This window comes from Ictidomys tridecemlineatus, chromosome 10 (assembly GCF_052094955.1).
Source record: "Ictidomys tridecemlineatus isolate mIctTri1 chromosome 10, mIctTri1.hap1, whole genome shotgun sequence".
Lineage (NCBI taxonomy): Eukaryota > Metazoa > Chordata > Mammalia > Rodentia > Sciuridae > Ictidomys > Ictidomys tridecemlineatus.
In genome coordinates, this window is record NC_135486.1 from 85,992,686 (window position 1) to 86,011,934 (window position 19,249).

At 41.3% G+C, this 19,249-nt stretch overlaps 1 protein-coding gene across 4 annotated transcripts in view; it reads left to right on the forward strand.

The window, feature by feature from the left end:
- Positions 1-1,644: 1,644 nt before the first annotated feature.
- Rsu1 (Ras suppressor protein 1) overlaps positions 1,645-19,249 on the forward strand; it is a 184,110-nt gene continuing 166,505 nt past the window's right edge. The window contains exons 1-2 of one of the 4 annotated variants that reach the window (XM_021726670.3): positions 1,645-1,829; positions 2,059-2,170. In XM_021726670.3, the coding sequence (XP_021582345.2) occupies positions 2,062-2,170 (109 nt within the window). In that variant the 5' untranslated portion in view covers positions 1,645-1,829; positions 2,059-2,061. The remainder of the gene's footprint in view (positions 1,830-2,058; positions 2,171-19,249) is intronic. The other 3 variants (XM_078023362.1, XM_040277147.2, XM_005325802.5) reach the window with 3 other exon arrangements.

Sequence of the window (19,249 nt, forward strand, 5' to 3'; positions counted from 1 at the left end):
ATCATTTGCTAGGTGACAACCTGTTTACTACTTGGTGGCATCTGAAATGAGGGCAGTCTTAGACAGTCCTTCACCCATGGAGTCTGACTTTGGTAGTAGTAGTGTTAAAATTGTGGTGAATTGTAGAACACACAGCTGGTGTTTGCTGGAGAATTGCTTGGTTTGTGGGAATATCCAACACACATGTGGTGTCAGATGTTCTCAGCACTGAATGCATGAGAATAGCAAAAACAGTTTGATGCTTCCCATCTCAAACAGAAGTGAAAACAAATTTCTAGAAAATTCCAAAAATAAATGGAAGCATACTGGCAAATAAAACAGAAATTCTAGCCCAAAATAACTTTCAGAGAGAAATGCAGCAAAGTTGGGAATTGCTGTTCCAGGTGTTATCTGATGAGGGGATGGCAGGTGCAGTGTGAGACCTAAAGGAACTGTATCAGTTGGCACTCACAAGCACCATCTCGCTCCACAGGTGAGGGCAGCCCAGTGATGACCTGTTGGCAGAAAACTTGGGTTCCCGCTTCAAAGAAATTTAACAAACAGTCCAGGGAAAACTAATGCTGACCTAATAGGGAAACAAATACACATAAACAAGAGAGGAAAGAAACCACTCTAATTATTCCCCAAATCAGCTCAGCTCTCCACAGAAAGAGCCAAGATCAACTACAAGAGCAAATCTCTCAGCAGCATGAAGTAGAAAGAACTAAATGAACATTAAGCAGGAACCCTTGAATAAACACAAATTAGTAAACAGAAGGGAGGTTTAAAAGCTATTATCCTTGGAGTTATTTAAGAAAGAGTATTTATGAAAGTTAAGTCAGGTTGCTAGCAGAGAAATGAAGGCAGGGTCCTAATCCAATAGATCTTGTGTCCTGGTAAGAAGAGGAAGTCACACTGGGATGCACTGCACAGGGAAAAGGCCAATTGGGGATACATAGAGAAGCAGGTATCTGCAGGCCAAGGAGAGAGACCTCAGGAGAAATCAAATCTGCTAGATTTCTAGCTCCTAGAACTGTGAGAAAATTAATTTTCTCTGTGGTATTTTGTTTTGACAGCCCCCAAAGATTTGCCTTTTGAAGAGAAGTGGCAGACTGCTGGGAGCCATAATTCACATTTCACAAATGGTTCAATTTTACTTGTAGTTCTTAAACCGAAAAGCGATTCCAGTTTTTCTAGACCAAAAGGTCAGGGGCAAAAAGTAAACAGTAGAAACCTACAGATATCAAAAAAGATGACCGTGAGCTGGGGATTCACGCAACACGACTAGTTCTTGACTCAGTGCAAAGGTTGCATGCTTCAGCGAGGGTCGTTAAAAGCACTATTGCGGAGAAGGGAGTCGGGATAGTTCCAAGTGGAACTGCAATTAGAGAAGTAGGACACTGAGAAGAATCAATTTTGAAATCCCCAGAGTCACAGTCAGAAACTCCTACGACAATGATGCCCCAAACTTCCCCACTTCCGCCCACAGTACTCCGCCCTTCGACCAACCAACTGAGCATGCGCTGATGCCAGTGCGCATGCGTAGACTCGGATCCAATCGGAATTCCAAACCTGGAAGGGACCGGCTAGCCTCGGCGTGGGGAGGAGTCTCAGAACTACATAACGGATGTGATAGGCCGGCCACATCTAGTAAAGTGTTCTCCTAATTTGGGAAGTGCCCAGTGCTGGAGGGGCGTGGAGCTGAGAGTGATCCCTTGCGCGCCTGCGCCGAGCTCCGGGACAGGGCGTGTTCCTGTTCGGGTGCCGGTTTTGCACTGAGTGCATCTCTTGCCACCCAAGTGCGTCCTGCGGCCATCCCACGCCCCCTCTGTTAGGTGCTGCCCTCTGCGGTGAGTGTGTGTGGCACTGCACCAGGGGTTGCTTCTCTGCCTGGCCGGAATGGGGCTGAACCCCCTTAATCCTCTGCCCCGCCCTGTCCCATCCTCCTCCCCGCACCCGGACCTCTGATGCTCAGTCTCAAGCCCAGGTCAAACTGGAGGGTGGCAGCTGCAGGGTTCTTTGCTTCCACCTCCTTGCCTTCCTACCATCGCCCACGTGCTTTGTTTTCGTTCGGTACAGAACATGTCCAAGTCTCTGAAAAAGTTGGTGGAGGAGAGCCGGGAGAAGAACCAGCCGGAAGTGGACATGAGTGACCGGGGCATCTCTAACATGTTGGATATCAACGGCTTGTGTAAGTTCTTGGGCAAGCCCTTCCCCTGGATGAGTTGGAAGGGGTTCTAAGTTTGCCAGGTAACTGCTGCTCTTGGCAGGAGAGATTATAAAGGTGTAGATCTCCACTCTCTGTAAACAGCACTTGTCCAAGGGAACTTCACTCAGAAAGTTTGCAGTCAGTTGTTCTGTTCCATCTAGAAAATGAACATGAGAATATAGGATCAGAATCACATAAGACAGTTCCTACAGTGTCTTATCCGTTATTTGTGTGAATATATGGCATATGGGTGGATTTGCCACACAGTTTATATAACAGCTAGTTGAGCTTTTGAATTGGAAATCATTTTAAAATCACTCTTCCATTCTCCTAATATAGACTTTGTGAACAAATGGCAAACATAAGTTACATGATTAATAAGAATTCTTGTGCCTGGAATATGTGTGTGTGTGTGTGTGTGTGTGTGTGTGTGTGTGTGTGTGTGTATTTTACTTTATCCATTTTGTTATTTGTTCTTTTTAGGTTACATCTGACAGTAGGATGTATTTTGACATCCTAATACATATACATATAATAATACATACATGAAGTATAACTTCCCATTCTTGTGGTTGTACATGTTGTGGAGTTACACTGGTTGTGTAATCATATATGAACATAGTGCCTGGAATATTTTAAACATTTCTTGAGTCATTACCTATTTCTGGGTCTTTATTCTCCTAATTTGGTTCATGCTTTTTTTATTCCTTGTTTGCTCTAGTGATGTCTTCCTAACTTACCATCTTGCCTCTGGTTTCAGTGCCCACTTTAGTCACTGTATTGCTTTCAGTGTTATTTTTCTTAAAATCAGGAATTGTAAATGCAAATACCTAACAGTGAGGGTGATCCTGAATTCCATAATTTGTATCCATCTGAATGGGGCAGCTACTGCACCTCCTACTCAGATCCCAACAGTTGTCACTGTGTGAGGTTGTTAGTTCAGTGTTGACAGATTTTTTTTTAAGAAGACAAGAATTCATTTTTAAAATATGAAAATTTAAATATGAAATTTCTTAATTTTTAAGTATTAGCAACTAAGTCAAATATTTGAGCAAGACTTTATAAGTGAAAGAAAACACTTCTTTAAGCTGAATGTGACTACAGTTTCAACCTTCTCCTTTAAATGCTGTTGGTTCTCCATTAGTGACAGTAGTGCTCCAAATTCCTTGGTGTGACATACTTGAAAGGCCTTGGCCTTTCTGAATTGGACCACAATCTTATCCCATCCATGCATTTGGCATCCCAGCCATACTGAACTGAGCACAGTGCTCCTCCTGAAGCAGAATATACCCCATCAGATCTTTGTTCCTTTGAATGTGTTTTCCCTCCTTACACTCTTCCTTACCTGAAATCTTTTTATCCTTTCAAGAGTCAGCTCAGTTATCATAGCCTATGCATCTGTCTACGTAGTTCTTCTAGTCACTATGTCCTCTGAATTTGGGCATGCCTTGCTTCATGAATTATTACATGGGATTATAATTTCTTGTTTTGAACTCTAAAAGTCTTTCTTCCCCTCTGGGAGACTGGGAGGACAAAAGATTTGCAATGTTCATGTTTGTGTTCTTTATAATGGTGCCTGGAACACAATAGGTGTTTGAAAGTGCTTTATAAGTCAAAGAAAGAATGATGGATTAGGCCAGTGAATTTAGGAGATCCATTCCAGGATGTTATAAGAAACAAAAAGAGGATATACCCAAGAGACCCTCAAAGATGTTGGATAGCTTGCTAGGCATGGAGAAAGTAGAGTCAGGTTTCCTGTGAATGAATAATTTGTGCCTGGGACACAGATTACGGTTGATGTTATTGATACATCTTGGCAAAAGGAAAGAGGATAGAAAGTGGATGACTTGAATTTGATGACCTTTATGAAAATACATGCCATTGATTTTGGTCTTGCCTAGTTAGCATCTCTTCCTTCTTGCCATGTGTTGGTTTTCTGCAGTAGGGATGGATTCTTGGTATCAGCTGCAGAGCAGGTGTCTCTGGTATTGAATTGACAGCTGAGGATCTGGATAATGCCCCATGCTGCCCCTGCCCAGCTCTGCTGTGGTGGTGATCGTCATTGGAGACACTGTTGCTGTAAAGAAAGAAGATGGTGATCGGAAAACAAGTGGCTCAGCACAGATATATCCTGGCCCCCAGCTTTCTGCCCTATGGTGCCCCTTTTTCTCGTAGGGCTGAATAGAGAGTTAGCTTTCAGCAGAGCAGCTTTGTACTCCCCAGCTTTTGAAGAGGAGACTTCATGTGATATTTACAAGCGGGAAGTGAGGCTGAGCTATTTCAGTTCAGCTCCATTATCTCTTTGAAGTCTTGGCTTTTATTCAGAAGAAAAGATAGACACTTGCTTCCTAAAAAAGATGTTTCCGGTATAACACTGAGTGGTGAAAAACAAGGAGGTTTTTCAGCTTTCCCCAAGAAGTCACTCAGGAAGAGCACTGGTACTACCTGGGAACTTCAGTAGGAGTGAATTTGGAGATCCCACATCCTCTGGTTTCTGTAGCATTGGCCCAAGGAAGTGGCTACCTGCAGTTCATTCCCTGACTTCTGGACTCCTCAGAGCCTAGAGAGTTCTAGAATGCTCTGCATAAGCCCATTCCTTCTGAGGCTCATTTATCAGGATACCTCACATCCAGACCATACTTAGTATATACTTACGATGTTAATCAGTTTTGTGTTGCTGTGACCAAAAGACCTGACAAGAACAACTTGGAGAAGGGAAAGATTATTTGCCTCATGGGTCCAGAGATTTAGTCTATGGGTGGCCAAGTCCATAGCTCTGGGCTCAAGGTAAGGTAGAAAGTTATGGCAGAAGGACATGGTGAAGGGATTTTGCTCCCTCCATGGCAGCTAGGAAGCAGAGCAAGGGAGAAGGGTCCCTAAGGAAGATGTACCCTTTCAGGGTACACCCCCAGTGACCCACTTCCTCCAGTCATTCCTTAATTGTCTACAGTTCATGTAGTCGAGGATGGACTCACCATCCAATCATTTCACCTCTGAATATTCTGGCATTCACAGGAGCTTTTGGAGGATACCTCACATCCAGACCATAACACTTGTATAAAGTATAATATAAGAATTTCCATATCCCTTTATTTGTTCAATTATAACTGCAGCTGTGAAGTTTTACATATTAGTACCCTGATTAAACACAGGGAACAATTAACTTGGAGGTACAGATAATGTAAAATTGTCTGTTTCTTGCATTTCTAGCTTTTCTTTTACTGCCTTGACTTTGTTTAATTTCTCAAAAGATAAGAAAAAAATTCGGTTTTGAAGATAAGAATGAAGGTTTTGTATTTCTTTGAAGCATATGAAATGCCTGGCTTTCTCCTTTTGAGAGTTGAGTCTTGTAAATATAGTGCTGTACTTCCTTGCAGACAGATTTTTTGAGGAGTTTAAGTACCAAAAGTTTTTTGATGGGGAAAACAGCTTGGGCTAGAGACAGGCATCAGACCATTCTACTGTTTTCTACCTTCCCAGCCCATTTCTAGGGGTGCTGAGGTCCTACCCTGAGTGGTTGTGGGGTTGGGTAGACTGGGTTCAAATTCTGTACCTACTACTCTGTAACCTTAGAGAAGCTACTCAATCCTTTTGAGCTTCAAGTTCCTCATTGTCAGGTGGGGATATAAGTAGTCACTTTGTAGGACTGATTTAGTGTTAAATGTGGCAATGCACATTAAATGTTACCTATTAATATGAGGATCCACTTAAAGTCCATAAACCCCAGATATAACCAGGCCTAGTAGTCAATTGCCTGAATCAGGAATTAAACTTGGTTAATGAGACTGGGTAAAGAATTGCATTATATACTAGTGGTTTTGATGTTGCTTATTAGAACATGGATTGTGGGGCACTTTTGCCTTGGGTTCTAATTGCTTTAGATAGCTATTTTGTTTTTGCAACTTTTCTAATTCTATTTTCCATCATTTTTTTTAATTGGCATGTAATTTTCACATACACACTGTCCTTAACCCACTGTGTCCTATGGTCCTATATATTGGATGCCTAGAAAAACAATTTGAGGGGCTGGGCTTATGGCTCAGCGGTAGAGCGCTTGTCCCGCATGAGTGAGGCCCTGGGTTCGATCCTCAGCATCACATAAAAATAAAGAAATAAAATAAAGGTTGTGTCCTATTCAACTAAAAAATAAATATTAAAAAAACAAATTGAGCAATTTTTATAGACGTCCTGCATATAGAACTATGACTCATAATGGATTAAAATTTCCAAACATAATGCTATCCATTTTGTTCTTTTTATTAAAGAGATTTCACTGTGGCTACCCCCTTCACCTGGCTGATAAAGTTGCTTTCAAGGGCTCCTGTAATCAGCTTCCGTAGAGGCAGAGTCCCAGCAGTAGTCAGGGGAACTTTTTTTTTTTTCAATTCTTTTATTTAAATATTTTATGGCTTTTAAATATCTTCAGGGTTATTGCCTTCTCAGTGGACAGGCTTTTATCAGTTTCTTTCTTTTTTTTTATTTGTCAGGTTAGATTAAACTGTCTTTCAGATAAATCTTGAAAAAGAAAAAATAGCCTGCAGTTGAGGGATTGGTCTTTGTAAAGAAGCAGGCAAAATAATTGACACATATAATCAGGAGTGAACTGGAGGTGCTGTTTCAAAACCCCTTTCAACTGGAAGTGGCCTTCAGTGTTAGGGAGGCATGTTGTCAGTGCAGACTTTCCTTGGTAAGTGAAAGATGAAAGAACTGGGAAGAGCATGTGATTTTAGCCATAATCTTTATTAAAATTATTTATCCCTCCTGTAAGTTGTGTGTGCATGCCAGCCTTTGCTTTAACACATGCCATACATGGACACCCCTTTTCCCTTTTTTCTGCTAACCTCCTTAGTCCTTGTCAATCAATGCTTGTTGAAAGAATTAATAACTTGTCTGTACACATGTCTCCATTCTTGCATCACCCACTTTGGAAAGCTCTCCTAGTTTTCTAAATTTTAACCCAAACAACCAACTTGTTTCTCTCTCTCTCTTTCTCTCTTAGGTACCAGGAATAGAACCCAGGCATACTTAACCACTGAGCCACATCCTTAGCCCTTTTTATGTTTTATATTTTATTTTGGGACAGTATCTCGCTAAATTACTTAGGGCTTCCCTAAATTGCTGAGGCTGGCTTAGAACTTGTGATCCTCCTGCCCCTACCTTCCAAACTGCTGGGATTACAGGGTGTGCCATCACACCTGGCATAAATGTCCCTTATGTGTCTGCTGTACCTGGCAATTTGCTTGGGAAGTTTTTTAAAGGAAGATTCTTAATGCTTAATTAAGAATCTTAATTTAAATCTCTTAATGACTTAAGAGATTTAAGTCAGCTATGTTAAAAAGCATTGCAAAGGAGAAGGAATATAAATCCTGTCCTTTCTATTTATGTTTTTTCCTCCTGAACTTTCCAAAGGAAAACTAGTTTGTAACTATCAAGAACATGATAGAACTGTCAAATCTGTCAAATGTTTTTGACTTCAGTACAGGGTAAAAAATTACAATGTTTCATTAAGATGGTAAATAAAGACCAAGAAAAACCGTGCAACTTAATAATTACATTTTCTACTTTTTTTTCTATCCTGGCTATGACATATTTTTTTTGTAAGCAGATTTTTTGTTTGTTTTGTTTGTTTCTAGCTGTGTGACCTTGAGCATGTCACCCAACCTCTCCATGGCCCCAGTTTTTTTTTTTTTAATCTATAAAATGAGAATACCTTTATTGAGACGGCACTACATACTAAGAATACCCACCTAGTAGACCATCGGACACATATTAGTCCAATATTTGCTATCATTATTTTAAAACTGTTTTATCTGTGATTATGTAAAAAAAACATACAAAACAATTTCTCTTTATGTCTTGGAAATCTTGGTGATGGATGGTCTTTGCAAACTTGTCTCAGTGTCTCAACCCCAGGGCACCCACTGCCTTATTCATCATCTGAGTCACAATCCCAGGAAGTTGGATATATGTGCCAGGAGCAGGAGAAACAAGTACGGCCTCGCTCTGGCAGGTTCAGAGCCCTGACTGTCCAGGAAAGGGTGAAGGGTCAGCCAGCATTTCACAGGACTCAAGTTGTGAAAGGTTGCAACTTTAGCTCTGTTGAGAAGGATGGACTTGCATTAAAAATAATTAGCAATTTTTTCAACCATTAATTAAACACCATAAGTCATGTAATAGAGACTTATTGAATGTATTTTCTTTTCATGATGGGCACACGTCCAAGCTGAGTCCCTCTGGGAGTTTTCTCTATATTGAATTTTAAATTATTCAATAGTAATATTTGCTGGGTTAAGAAAACTGTGTTCATTGGATAATAAAAGTTATAAGATTTTCGTCTTTAAGGAGCCATGACACCTACTGTTTTGCCACTGTAACCAACTCTTAATTGTGAGACTCGGTGCTGGATTTGGCATGGGTAGTGACTGAAAGGTATACCCTGTATCCTCTTTTCGAAAATCTACATGGACCTGGTTGGAAAAAAGCCAGAAGATAGTAAAGATACACTGTTACAAGGCAAATTCTAGAGATGAGTTCTTGTCTTCTAAAGGCCTTAACTTCTTTGACTAGCAAGTTTACACAGATTGGTTCATTTTGTTTTTCAAAGCAGAAGAGCAAAGCTAAGGCTGAGGAACAGTCCTTGTAGATCTAGTATCTGACCAGCAGGGGTCAATGTTGCACCTCTGTGTTTAGCTGGCAAGTTCCTGAGACCAAGTGCACCATCCTGCCTGCCACCTCTGCAGTTGCTTCTTCTGCCTCTTTCTTCAGTACAAATGTAGAATCTCTTAAGGTCCATCATCCATGTACCTCCCTGGGAGAGACACCTCGCCTGTGTTATGGTCAATCTGGTCCAGAGCATCTTTACTGTTGGCATGTTTCACAGCTGCCTGGCACAAGGCTTCTGAGTGGAGGGCTGCTCATCAGCCAGTGTCTTTTCCAAAGGAAGGAGATGGCAGGCCCAGCATGGTAGAATGCCTGTAATCCCAGGGACTCTGGAGGCGGAAGCAGGAGGATTGCAAGTTCAAGTCCAACCTTAGCGACTTACTGAGGCCCTGCCTCAAAATTAAAAATAAAAAGGGATGGGAATGTGGCTTACTGGTTAAGTGCCCCTGGATTCAATCCCCAGTAGCAAAAAAAAAAAAAAAAAAAGACATGTGGAATGGAACTTACACTGTTCCCTTAGACAGATTTCCTCAGTGCCTGATGCTTAATCATGCAAAACAGTATTTTGGTTTTGAAGTATTTGTTGGATTTGAAATATTTGCATATCCAGAAAGGAAGATGATAGTTCAACATTCCCTACTTCATGAAGTCCTGAGGGCTGCCGTAATAAAATACTATCAACTGAGTGGCTTAAACAGCATAAGTATATTTTCTCATCAGAGGGCCAAGGAAGTGTCAGCAGTGCAGGTTTCTCCCAATACCTTCTCCCTGGCTGGTGATTGGTGGTCTTCTCTCTTCCTCCTCACCTGGTCTTTCCCCTGTGCAGGTGTGTTCCTGGTGTCTGTGGTTTCTCTGTGTGTCTAGCTTCTTCTTCTCACAAGGCTAGCAGTGTGGATTCGGGTGCATCCCGAGGGCCTCCTTTCAACCTAATCAACTCTTCAGAGGCCCTATCTCTAGATACAGTTGTAGACTGAAGTACTAGGGATGGGGCTTTAACATAGAAATTTGGGGGCCTCCATTCAGCCATACATCTGCATTGGAGGTACCCACAGATACATCCCAAGGGCCCCACCATAGTAAGTGCTTTTCACATCATCCCCTCACCCTTGGTCTTGCCTGTGCTAGGTGAGCGCTCTCCCTGCGGGCTCTTCCTCTAGCCCACCAATCACTTTTTAAATGTCTTTTTTTCCTTTTTGCCTTGTTTTAAAATATAGGTCACAATTTTGGTATGTTTTCAGGGCATAGTTTTTGATAATGGGATTTCATTATCAATGAGGATGTTATTCTGCACCTTATTTTCTTAAATAAATTTATGGAGTTGGCATTAATATTTTTATGTTTTTTTTAAAATAATGAAATTAGTTTTCCTAAACTTTCAGAAGGGACCTTGGTTCTGCATATCCTTTCTCACTTTCTCTTCTGAAGTTTTCATTTAGTTTTGGTACCAGGGATTGAACCCAGGGTTGCTTAACCACTGAACCACATCCTCAGCCCTTTTTCGTTTTTTATTTTAAGACAAGGTCTTGTTAAGTTGCTTAGGGTCTCACTAAGTTGTCGAAGCTGTCTTTGAACTTGTGATCCTCCTGCCTCAGCCTCCTAAGTGGCTGGGGTTACAGGCATGTGCCTCCACATCTGGAAGTTTTCACGTAGTTTTAAAAAATATAGCAGCTGGCTTTCGGACGACCTGGCTTGTTCTTCTCCCCACCTTTGCAGGCCTGTGTTGGGTTCTATTATTTCTTCTTTCTTTAGTTTAGATTCTAGGACTGGTGCTGGGAGGGAGTCCTCAGCAGTCAGTTTCCAGGTTACAGGGGTTAGACTTTTATGCCAGTGCCTTGATCTGCAGTGCATAAGCCCTTGCTGATTCTAGCTGCTCTTCTCAAATCCATCTTTCTAGTGACTTTGGCTCTTTTGGGGTTCTCTGTTCTCAGGATGTTGGATGCCCCTCTGTTTCTCTCTTTTCACCATGGATGCTGTTATCATGTGGTCTTGTGGCTATTGGTGTTTTGTACCCACCTGCTTCTATTTGGGGTTTGTGGGAATGCTTTATCCCTTAGTTTTGAGGTACCGTGAAGTTTTGATTGCTATCCAGTGACTGTTTCTATGTGGGGACTCAAGATTCTCAGAAGTGTCTTCATGCTGCTGCTGCCAGCTTCCCAGAATGCCATGTTGTTTTTAACCTAGCGGAAGAAGGAATTGGTCTTGAAGTTCTTTCTGCTACAGGCACCTGTATCTTCTGGCCTGAGTTTTGGGATCCTGAGCTCTCTCAAAGCCCACCGCCTGTTGTACAACACAGGTGTGGTCTTTGCTGAGTTTTCTGAGGATTTCACTATTAGCAGTGAAATAGAGATGACGTAAAGGACTAAGCCACACACACAAGAGACCCATGGAAAGGGGACTTGAATAAAAATAGGGTTTTCCTCTCACATCAGACTTCAGAGTAGGTGTCCCAGGTCAGTGGACATTGTTGCCCCGTGGCATTGGGGGACCTTGACTGCTTTCCATTCTTTTATTTGTGTTATGGGGGACATTGTCCTCATCTGCTTGCTCAGAGCTGGGTGAATGGCACTTGGAGATTGTAGCTCTTTAAGTGACTGGACAGTGGAGCATCTCAGATTGGAAGTGGCCCAGGTCACCTACTGCAGGTTCTCCTGCTAAGAATTCACCATGCAGATAACGGTTTAGTTTATGTTCTGCACCAATCCTGTAGTCCCTGTTTCTGAAGTTATTTTTATAGTCTGAAGCTTACAGTCTGGAAGGTTCCTCAAAAAGGGTCAAGAGAATAATATCCCCAGAGTTCTTACACATTGACGATAGATACACAATTTGTGCCCTTTGTACTTGAAAGTCAGTTTTATTGGATATAAAGATTCACAGTTTCTTTCCTGGAGTGTTGCAGATATGTTATTTTGTTTTCTTCTGGCATAAAAATGTTGCTGTTTATAAGTCTAATGATAATCCAATTTTACTGTGTAAACTGCTGCTTTTTTTCATAAATGCTGAGATTTTTTAAAGCTGCAAGTCAAATGGTATTAGTTTCCTGAGGCTGCTGTAACAAACTACTATAATCTTAGTGATTTAAGACATCAGAAATAAGTTTATTCACCGTTTTGAAAGCCAGAAGTACAAAATCAGGGTGCCAGCAAGATCACACTCCTTGCAGAGGCTTTCAGGGAAAGTGGATCCTCGCCTGTGGAGGGGAGCCTGGGCAATGTCCTCTGCACTAGGCAGCCCTGCATCCAGCTAAAACTCTTCTACCAGTCAAGAAAGGAAAACTGGTGTGGGTGGACAAGGGAAGTGTTCAGTTCTCTCACTCCTCTCCCTGGCGCCAACCTTTTTGACTTGGAGACTTGGGATCTCTATCTAAGGAGAGACTCCTATTGTCCTAATCATTCTTACTTGTTTTTTCCAGTCTATCCAAAGAGATCTACAGAGAGTAGCAGTTCAGAACATGGACTTTGGAGGGCTGGCCTTTATTAATTATCCTAGCCTTGCAGTTTATTAATCATGTGTCCTTAGAAGACTTAGCATCTTTGTGGTTCAATGTTTCTCCTTGGTAAAATGGGGAAACTGTGGTTCTCCTCAAATGAAGGTTGATGTACATGAAGTTTGTGGTGCAGGTGAGGTACTCAAGAAAATGGTCATAATGATCCATAGTTAGGAAATTTTATGTTTGGTACACTGATATGTAGTCTGTTTTCTGGATCACATTGTGGGGCCTCTGGTGAGGTAGGAGATTTGGGGGTGAAGAGTCAAATGTGCCTGTGGGGTGAAGACCTGGTGAGGGTTTGTGAGTACTGTGAGTGGCCTGTTTTTTCTGTGGGTATCCTGTGCTGAAGGCAGGTGGGATAGATTGTCATAGGATCATGGGAAAAGACCATGTGCAGAAGAGATCTGAGGAGGCCCCACAGCTGACCAGAAGGAACAGAGCCTGGTTAGACTCTGGGTGCAGTTGACCATGAGTGTTAATCCAAGTACTAGTTACAGGATTGGAGAAGGCAGCAATTGGAGGGCAGGATTAGGGATGACGTAGTGAGAAAAGCTAAAAGCCAAGGTTAGAAACAGTGGATGAGCTGCCCCAAAGACCAGATCATGTGTGGGTGCTGGTGAGACCAGGTGGCACACGGTGGTCCTGAAATATTTAGTGACTTTGAAAGGACATACAGCTCTCCAAACTCTGAGAACCATGTGGCTTTTGGGCAGGTGGCAGATCTAGGATTGCACCTCCTCCTGCCTTATCTGAAGGGGACTTGCCTTTGCCTGGGACTCCTGGGCAGCTTCAGGTAGGATGCAGGGAGGAAGAAGGAGGTGGAGGCAGAGAGCAGCCACTCAGGGGGCATTGAGGAAGCAGAGAGCCTGAGAAGGTGGCATGTCATCTGCGGGGATACACAGGGGCTGAGAACACACCGTGGTGTCCGAAGTAGAGAGTGTATGCAGCAGTAGTGCCCGAGTCTTATCTTTGGCACAAAAATGAACCTACAATGTAAACTCCTTTTAGTCTTTTGGATACCATGGAATGGAATGCTGTTAGCATCCAGTTAGCACATTGTGGATGCAACTCCGGCCATATTTGTTTTTCCAGTAAAACAGTGTCACAATTACCCTGTTTCTTGTTTGAAAATGATTTTCAAGGATTCCCTTTGCTTCCTACCTCTGAAACCATGACTGAGATACTGAACCTGCCAGGGCCTCTTTTTTTTTCTCCCTCTAAATCTGGGAGAGAGGCAGGTAATATAGATACTACCCTATAGAGTTATCAAGAGGAAAAGACGAGTTAATAAAGTTCTTTGAACTGCACAGCTGCATATGAGCATTAGCTATCACAGTTATTATTTCAGAACAGTCTATTGAAGTAACAAGTAAGATAGAAGTCTTTGTCCCTTCTCTCATTTACTTGTTGCACAGAATCAAGTAATTGAATCCAGCCTTTCATTTTAAACATGAGGAGTTTGGGGCTGGGGATGTGGCTCAAGTGGTAGCGCGCTCGCCTAGCATGCATGAGGCACTGGGTTCAATTCTCAGCACCACATAAAAATAAAATAAAGATATTAAAAAAAAAAAAAAAAAAAAAAAAAAAAAAAAAAAAAAAAAAAAAAAAACATGAGGAGTTTGTGTTCTAGGAAAAAAAAAACATCCAGTGATTTTTCTTAGGATCTTGCCGCATTACATTGTGGGTCTCAAACTGCTGTGAACTGCACATTCTTTGCTTTGAGTCACTTTATGTAACAAGTAAATTATTGTCATATTTTATTCACAATAGAAAGTAATTTTCTGTTCAGATTTATACCATTTTTACTATACTAGGAGTTTATATTGTCTTATAAGGAATAGTCCAACCAGATGTGAATATTGTTTTCCCAGTTGAGAAGTAATAAACTATTAAGATTTAGAATCAGGAAACCATGATTGTAGTCTTAATTCTGATCCTAGTATACTATGGAACCTTGGAAAAAATAACTTTGCCACCCTGGGTCATCTTTAAAATGAGGATTTTATGTTGTTATATTTTAAGGGTGCTGTGGTTAGAACGTGTTCCCTAAAGTTAATGCTTGAGACACTTTATCCTCAGTTCAGCAGCCATAAGAGATAGAGCCTAATAAAAGGTGGTCAGGCTTTGAGGACTCTGCCTTCATGAAGGGATTAATATCATTGTCTCTCAGGAGCAGGTTGTTACAAAAGTGAATTTAGTCCTCTTTTGTTCTTTTTGCTTTTACCATCTCTTGCCTTTCTGCTTTCTGCCATGAGATAATGCAGTCAGAAGCCTTTGCCAGGTGCAAGGCCCATGACTTTTGACTTCCCAGCCTCCAGAACTGTTAAGAAGTAAAATGATTTTTGTTATAAACTGCTGAGTTTGTAGTATTTTGTTATAATGATGCAAAATAGACTAAGACATAGAATTCCTTTGGCTCTGATACTCTACAATTATGATTTGCAAAAATGCATATATTATATGTTCACAAAATATGTTAGAAAAGTTAGTAGATATGAACAAGTGAAATAAAGGAAAAAAAGAAAAGAAGAAGAAGAAGAAATTGGTATGTAGGTAGGTAGGCAGATATAGAATTAAATTGACTTTGGTTCTTAAAGATTTTCTTAGTCCTGAAAAACTTTCAGGCATTTCCCTTTTAGCTCAGTTTTGTTTTTAATAGTATTCCTATTCTGCATATTAGTAAGGATTCTTCAGAGAGCTAAAGCCAGTGGGCTACATATGGATGCACACATATATATAGGGGCAATATTTTATGGGAATTGGCTCATGTGACTATGATGGTCAAGAAGTTCCATTGTCTGCTATCTACTAGCTGGAAAGCTAGGTGAATTGGTAGCATAATTCAGTCCTATGCCAAAGGCCTGAGAACTGAAGAAAGTGGGAGTAATATGGGCTGCTGATATAATTCCTAGGGTCTGAAGGCCTGAGAACCAGAGACTCTCAGGTCTGTAGAGCAGAAGAAGATCTGCATTTCAGCTCCAGAGGAGAGAATTCACCCTTCCTCTGCCTTTTTATTTTGTTCAAGACCTCAGCACATTGGATGTTGCCTCCCTACATTGGTGAGGGTAGATCTTACTTACTTTATTAGTCTCTTTCCACAGCACCTCACAGAGATACCCAGATATACTTTTTGCTAGACATCTGGACATCTCTTAATCCAGTCAAGTTAACACAAAAAATTAACCATTGCATTCTGTATTGTACCCTAGTATTTTCTTTTAACCCATTATTACAGAGTAAGATCATTGAAGGCAGGAACCATATCCCTTTCACATTCCATTACTGTCATACCTCCTGAGTTCAGTGTCTTGCAAAGCAGTTGTAATTAACTGAGTTTTGTTAATATTATCCTGCTTAAACATAGACAGGAATTAATGACTGTGTATCTTAGAAAGTATGGGTTTTTTTTTTTTTTTTTGTTGTTGTTGTTTTTGTATGTTTTCCCAAAAGAAAAGCATGAAATGATGTGTTTGGGCAGGAGTGATGTGGGCTGTACATTTTTTTTTTAAGTTACTGGGTATTGAATTCAGGAGCACTTGACCACTGAGCCACATCCCCAGCCCTATATTGTATTTCATTTAGAGACAGGGTCTCACTGAGTTGCTTAGCGTACCTTGCTAAGGTGCTGAGGCTGACTTTGAACTTGTGGTCCTCCTGCCTCAGCCTCCTTAGTTGCTGGGATTACACGTGTGCACTACCTCACTCAGCTGGGCTCTACATTTTTAATAACACTGCTTCATATCCCAGTGGACTCAAAGCCCCCAGTTGGTCACCAGCTCATGTAGGGTTCTCAATACAAGTGATTTTTCTGCTCTTATGTATAGAAAAAGGTATTGCATTATTGTCATGTGTGGTAAATTGCTTTTTTGTTGAATGAAAAGAGAGTTAATTGTGGTGGATAGACTCTTTATCTATAAATAGTAGAAGTCACTCAAGTGACCAATTTTTTTGAAAACATTACTAGAGAGTTTCCAACCCTGAACAGTTGTAAAATAAAGAAAAACCTTCATACCACACTGAATTCTTAAAAAATTCTGAATTATGAACAAAATTCAAAAGGAATGCTTTTACGCTTCTGGATGTGTTGATGAATATAATATTAGCATTATATCCTGTTATCAAACATTTTATTGTCTGTCTTCATTTTAATATATTGTTAGAACCTGCATATTTAAGAGGATCTGAATGTGTATCCTACTACCAAGGGTGAAATAACTTCAGCCAGGCGACACAGGCAGGCATCTTAATCACGCATCATGAAGATACAAAATCTAAATTGCTTAGCATTGCTTCACGGTGCTGACATCTGACCAGCATCCGCATTCCTGGGGCATTAATGATTCAGGGTCATTTAAGGCTGTCTCTGTTTCTAGCCCACCTTAGAGCCAAAATGGAAAAGCCATTTGGGCCATCCTTACAGTAAGTTCAGATTAATTCTTCTTTGTAGTCTACAACTTTGGGTGGATTTGAATTAACACAGTGGCCTCTAGGTGCAAATCCAGAGGGTAATATTCACTAGGCAACCTGTGAATGTCCCCTTAGAGTTGTCGAACAAGTGGCCCTCCTTGAACATCCCAGGAGGTATGATGGTTCTTCCAACTGATGTTACATTTCATGCCACAAGCACCATCAAAAAGTGGTAAACCTTTTGCCTTGTGATGATAGCAATGCCTTTCTTTCCATTTGCTTCCATTCGGAATGCGTAGTCCGTGAAGTGAACTGGTGTTTATGGTCCTATTTTTGTGACCAACTTTAATTTGGAACTGAAAGATGGCCACTTCTAACCTGTGACAGGATTTTAGAAATGTTCCAGTTCGGCATCATTTTCTGTGTTTCAAATCTTATGTTATTTTTTCCCCTCCTTTGGATGTAAATGTTATTCTGTTAAACTAGAACTTTCCCCCATTCCTAAATTGCTACCACAGGGATAATTTGCTTTCTAATTTGCTCACTTGAAAGCAGTAGAGGCAGTTTCCACTGTGCCACATTTTTGTGATATGTGAGGTTATTTTGAAAATAAGTCTACAGTCATCTTAGTAGCTGAGATTTCATCCTGCTACTTTTTTTTTTATTATGCTGTCTACTTTATGCAGAAGAAGAAGGAAAAACACCGAACCTATTTTGAATAATAATATCTGCTTCTGAGTTTATTTGGAAACACTGATTCCTTTTCTAGGATTTTTTAGTTAGTTGTTTGATTTTTCTGAATTTCCTTTTTCAAAATCCTGGCTGTGGGAGGCCATCTTCGCACGTGATTTGAGTTACCTCCCTGGCTGGGCGAGAGGCGCTTAGACACATCCTTATGTCTAGAGCTTTCCCCACCCTTCTCAGGTCTGAGGGCTTGTCCATGTGGAGACGTGTCTGGCCACTACCCCGAAGACTCAATCGTGGCACCTGACCTTGGGACACTGCCCCCTTGATTTTCATTGGATGGGATTTTCCCCAGAATTTTTTGTTCCCCAGTAAAAGTCCACTCCCTGGCGTGTTTTCTCTCTATCTCTCTCTCACTAGCCTCTTTAGTAAACCTTGCTACCACAATAGGTGGCTGGAAGCTGGAGCTAGGAGGAGCCGTCCTGGAGCTGGTTTAAAGGTAATTAGAGTCTTGTCTCTTTAATTCAAAACTCCCTTGGATTTCTCACATAGCTGAACCTTCATTTATGAAGCCTGTGCTGGCCGTGGGCTAAACCTGGCCACCCCTCTCCACCTTCTCTGCACCTTCTCTGTGTTGTAATCTATGCTCAGAAAACCCCAGGATTTATTCTGCAATTCCCATTTTCCGTGTGTCTTCCAGGTGCCAGTTCCAGTGCATTGTGCCTTTTGTACCCAAAAGTATCTCTTGAGGTATCATCTGTAAGAAGGAGTATCTCTTCCTGAATGGTCACCGTCCCTTTCGCTCTGCTTCTCTTGAGGCTGTGAGCCTTTTATGTTGTCATTTCAAGTTGTTGGTGCATGTTCTATGTTCCCCGAATTGGATGACCACTGTTGAGAGGCATAGGTATATTCCACACTACCCAGGTCAACCTGGAAGGGTAGTCAGTGATGCTCCTGCTAAGAGATTCTAGGACAATCTCTGAGGTAGAAATTGGAGATTGATTGCCATTCTGAATGTGATCAGTAAGATCCAATCGATAAAGGACCTGAATGCTTACTTGATTGTCTTTTGATTGAATCAGTCAGTTCTTTTTCTGAACCCTTCCCCACGCATTCTTTCTTGGCTAGAGAATAAACAATCATAAGTCATCTATATAACGCCAGCAACCCTACCTTTCCCTCCCAACATTTCTATTTCCCACTGTTCATTTTGGTCTGGTCCAAAGTCCACCCAAATAACACTCCTAAAGAAGGTAGAGATAGAATGTTAGCCACTTAGCCAGTGATATGTTTAGCTGTGTATGTTGGCCCGTTTTCTAGTCAATTAGTTGAATATCGAATATATTCTACTATGAAAATACAGGTGAAAAATGGAGCTTTAGGAATTTCGATAGCACTTTGTTCTCAGCTTTCTGTTGGGGTTCATTCTTGACAGATTGTGGATAGCAGGACCCTTAAAATATGTCATTAACACAGCAGAAAATCTGCCAGTGTGTGATTATGGTCAGCAAGGCACCGAGAGCAGGTCACTGGGTATGGCCTGCTTCCATTTCTTCGGCATGTATGACTAGGGTTGTTTTTGTACTTTGAAATAACCCGTTCTATTTTGGTAGCCCTTTTCTTCCTTCTTTTTGAACAGCACAGTTTCTGTAGGAGACTCACAATGAACCAACCATTCCCGAGTGGAAGGGTGTGGCGGGCTGCGTCAATATGTCTGTTGCTACTTGGTGTGTGCTGCTTCTAGGCTTTGTGGGTTTCTCTTGATTGTGCCCAACTTAACTGCCCTCCCTGCAGATCCAGCCTGCAGGCCATTGTTGCCCTCA